General features: G+C 38.6%; 1 protein-coding gene across 1 annotated transcript in view; it reads right to left on the reverse strand.

Moving 5' to 3' along the window:
* The window catches only part of LOC130554837 (ryanodine receptor 3-like), a 7175-nt gene extending 5205 nt beyond the window's left edge, over nt 1–1970 (reverse strand). The window contains exon 1 of the mRNA XM_057334706.1: nt 1959–1970. Coding sequence (XP_057190689.1) covers nt 1959–1970 — 12 coding nt within the window. The remainder of the gene's footprint in view (nt 1–1958) is intronic.
* Nucleotides 1971–3361: the final 1391 nt, after the last annotated feature.

Here is a 3361-nt window from a genome sequence, read left to right on the forward strand (position 1 = left end):
CTCGTTATTGTTTGTTAATTAGTTCATGTCCTGCACCTGTCCCCTCTTGATTTATCCCCTTTATAATGCCCTTGTGTCTTCTGTCTCGTGCTGGTTCATTGTACTGTGTCGTGTTTGTGTAATGTGGTGAGTTCCTGTCTTTGAGTTAGTTTAGTTTATTTTGTAGTTGTGATGTGTTTTAGTCTAGTCCTGTTAGTTTAGTTAGTCTTGTTCCTGTTTCCATGTTTGTTACTTTACCCCCACGTGGGTCTTTGTTTTGTTGCTTATTATTTATTAAAATTTGTGTTAACCCCTTACCCGCTGTCTGCACTTGGGTCCTCTGTCCTTGTCTTCGTGTCTCTCACCACCCACCGTTCATGACATTACCATTGTAAATAATATAATAGTATACTACAGTATGTGGTCAAATATATCATTATTGTATAGTAAAAGAATGGAAAACACAGAACTCAGAAAAATTAACACGGAAAAAGGAACTTGGGAAAAACTTTATATGGCCCCAATTTACCCATAAATATTTTTATGTGTATATTTTTATATAATATAACAGATGTTTTATACTTATGCTACAACTGTTTGGCCTGTGCTACAAAACTTTAAACCTCTGTAGCATCAGAGCTAAGTGCAAAAAAGGTTAACGTACAGCCCAGAATAGGAAATCCTTTAAAAACATTTGGACCCATTCTGTACACTTTGACCTATGCACAAATATTCTTATTCATAACACGAAAGCATATACAACTTTAAATCACCACATTCATAAATAGAATTACTATCATTTTAATACTCTATTTGATTGCCCACTTTTTGTTTAGCAGATAACAAATCTGACACAATCAGGCCATCTTTCAGAAAAGCCCTAACTGACAGGAAAATGCTTCACAGTGCTTATTTCTTGGCTTCAGCCAATGAAAACATTACAAAAAAAGGACAAAAGTCTCATCTGTTGGTTTTTGAACAAAATATATTAAATAAATGTCTTCTCGCTGCAGGTGAATGGCCTTCCAGCTAAGGCGTATCATATAGGCTCAAGTCAGAGAGGAGATCTGTAATACAGGGTGAAATAACAATGGCTCACATGCTGGGAAATGAGTGACCACAACAACACAATACTGATGCACTATAGAGAAATGCATGAATGGAAACGGGCATTGATCTTTAGATACATAATGAATGCTTTAAAGACCGCTGTGACATGAAATATGCTGATCAATATCAATTTAGTTGGCCGTTTTTGACTTTGCATTTGTATCCCATGGCAAAAATAGCCTTAGAAAATGGCTTATCGGTGAGATGACCCTTCCAACTCAAACGCTACGGCTGCAGTGTGTACATGCGATAACCTCAAATTCACATTAATGGAACAGGCAGTTTTCCTGATAACTCCTGGGCTCAGAGTAAAGGGTAAAGCTTTGGGCAAAAATAACACTGCACATGCACTCCAAGATAAAAACCAATTTCCAGGAAGTGAACTTGTGACATTTAGAAAAACCATTGATCCAAGCAAAACACATCCACAACACCAACATTGAGAACACAAGCACAGAACTGAGGAATGGGGGGGAAAGACCATACACTAAGAATGGAGTTTATGGAGTTAATTTAGAAAATACTGTATGTAGTGTTTCACTAATGCATTTTTTCTCATTTTCAATTCTGGCTGCTTTGGGGACGGAGCGGCACTTGTTTTGCTGATGAGCAGAAAGTGCATTCATTTTACAAACATGACCTTTTTCAATTGTGACATTCTCTTGGGAGAACAAATCAACAGGTCAGTCATTTAAAGACAGGGACACTGTGCATTAGCAATGACCCGCCTCTTTAAAGACAGTGAGCAATTCTGAAAGCACAGAGACAATCAATTTTTCTTTCATGCAGAATCATAAGCAGCCCAAGAGAGTCTGGACACTGTCTCAAGGTCATTTAGGACCTCTGTGCATCAGGACACAACATATTACCTTGCATTTCATCTTGAAGTGATAGGCCAAGACAGTGAGCTGAATATCAACAAAGTTTGATTAGCAGAGGTTTTAGGAATTAAAACTGATAGATAAAATATGGACATAAATCTTGGCACTGTGGAAGAGTCTCCTTGACCATCTCAAGAAGGTTACTTCACTTTTAAAACGTGAAAGGGACAGTTCACCTAAAAATGAAAATGATCTCAAATCATTAATTCACTTTCAGGTTATTCTAAACTCTATTTAGGAAGACACCAAAGGTCAAATTTGGCTCTAAATGTCTTTCATCCAAAAAAGTATACTACTTTTTGCATACTATATGCAGGGCTGTACAGTGCAAAATATATGTCAGTAAAGATATAAAATATAAAAGTCAGTCTGTGCTAAGAATAAATCAGCCAGTGTAGCATGCGTGCAATGCAGTTTGTCAGGTGCATTAGACAGAGCTACGTGTTTGTGTGAAGTGTGTTCTTTGGGATGACCGAGGTGCTATATAGAACCACTGAAGAACCATACAGGGGCTTAACAGGTTCTTTATACAGAAACAGTGTTATATAGCACCTCGGTCACCCCGAAGAACCACTGAAGCACCAAGATATGGTGCTATATAGCACATAGTATGTTTCTGGTCTAAGTGTGGTGGAAAACCAGACTTGATGTTGAAATAAGATGGTGATTGGCTCTTCGGTGAAGCAGGAAGTAACAGACACAGTCGCTGCATCCGAAATCGCCTACTTCCACACTATATAGCAGGCGAAAATGAGTATGAGTCATGAATAGTATGTCCGAATCCTCAGTATGCAAAAAACAGTAGGCGAGAAATACCCGGATGGTCTACTACTTCTGCCGAGATTCGTGAATGTGGATCGGATGGACACTTATCTATCCCATGATGCCACGGGAGCTGAGCAATGGTCAAATTTCAAAAGTAAATCAAATATACTGTATATAGCGGAAAACTTTAAGGCGGACGTCCGTTTTTAATGTAAGTGCCAATAAATGAATTGCTCGTGATTAAATTATGTTTTTATCAACACTCACGTATAGGTTGTTGTTAATACATCATAGGTCAAAGAGCATACGGGTCACATGACCATAAAACATGGCGGATGCAGTATGTCCGAAATGTATTTATACTACTCCCACTCATACTACTGTATATAGAACGTACTGTTTTAAAGGCCAATAGGTAGGTACTGTTACAGTATGCGAATTCAGACGCAGCGAGTCTCCTCTCAAACTGGAAGAGTCCTTCAGACTAAATGCAAGTGGTAACCTTCAGAGGACTGCCGTTTATGTGTATTGCTCCTTCAGAAGGAGAGAAGAGTGCAAGAGGAGAGAGAGAGAGAGAGAGAGAGAGAGAGAGAGAGAGGAAGAGAGAGAGAGAGAGAGAGAGAGAG

Source organism: Triplophysa rosa, linkage group LG5 (genome assembly GCF_024868665.1).
Source record: "Triplophysa rosa linkage group LG5, Trosa_1v2, whole genome shotgun sequence".
Classification (NCBI taxonomy): domain Eukaryota; kingdom Metazoa; phylum Chordata; class Actinopteri; order Cypriniformes; family Nemacheilidae; genus Triplophysa; species Triplophysa rosa.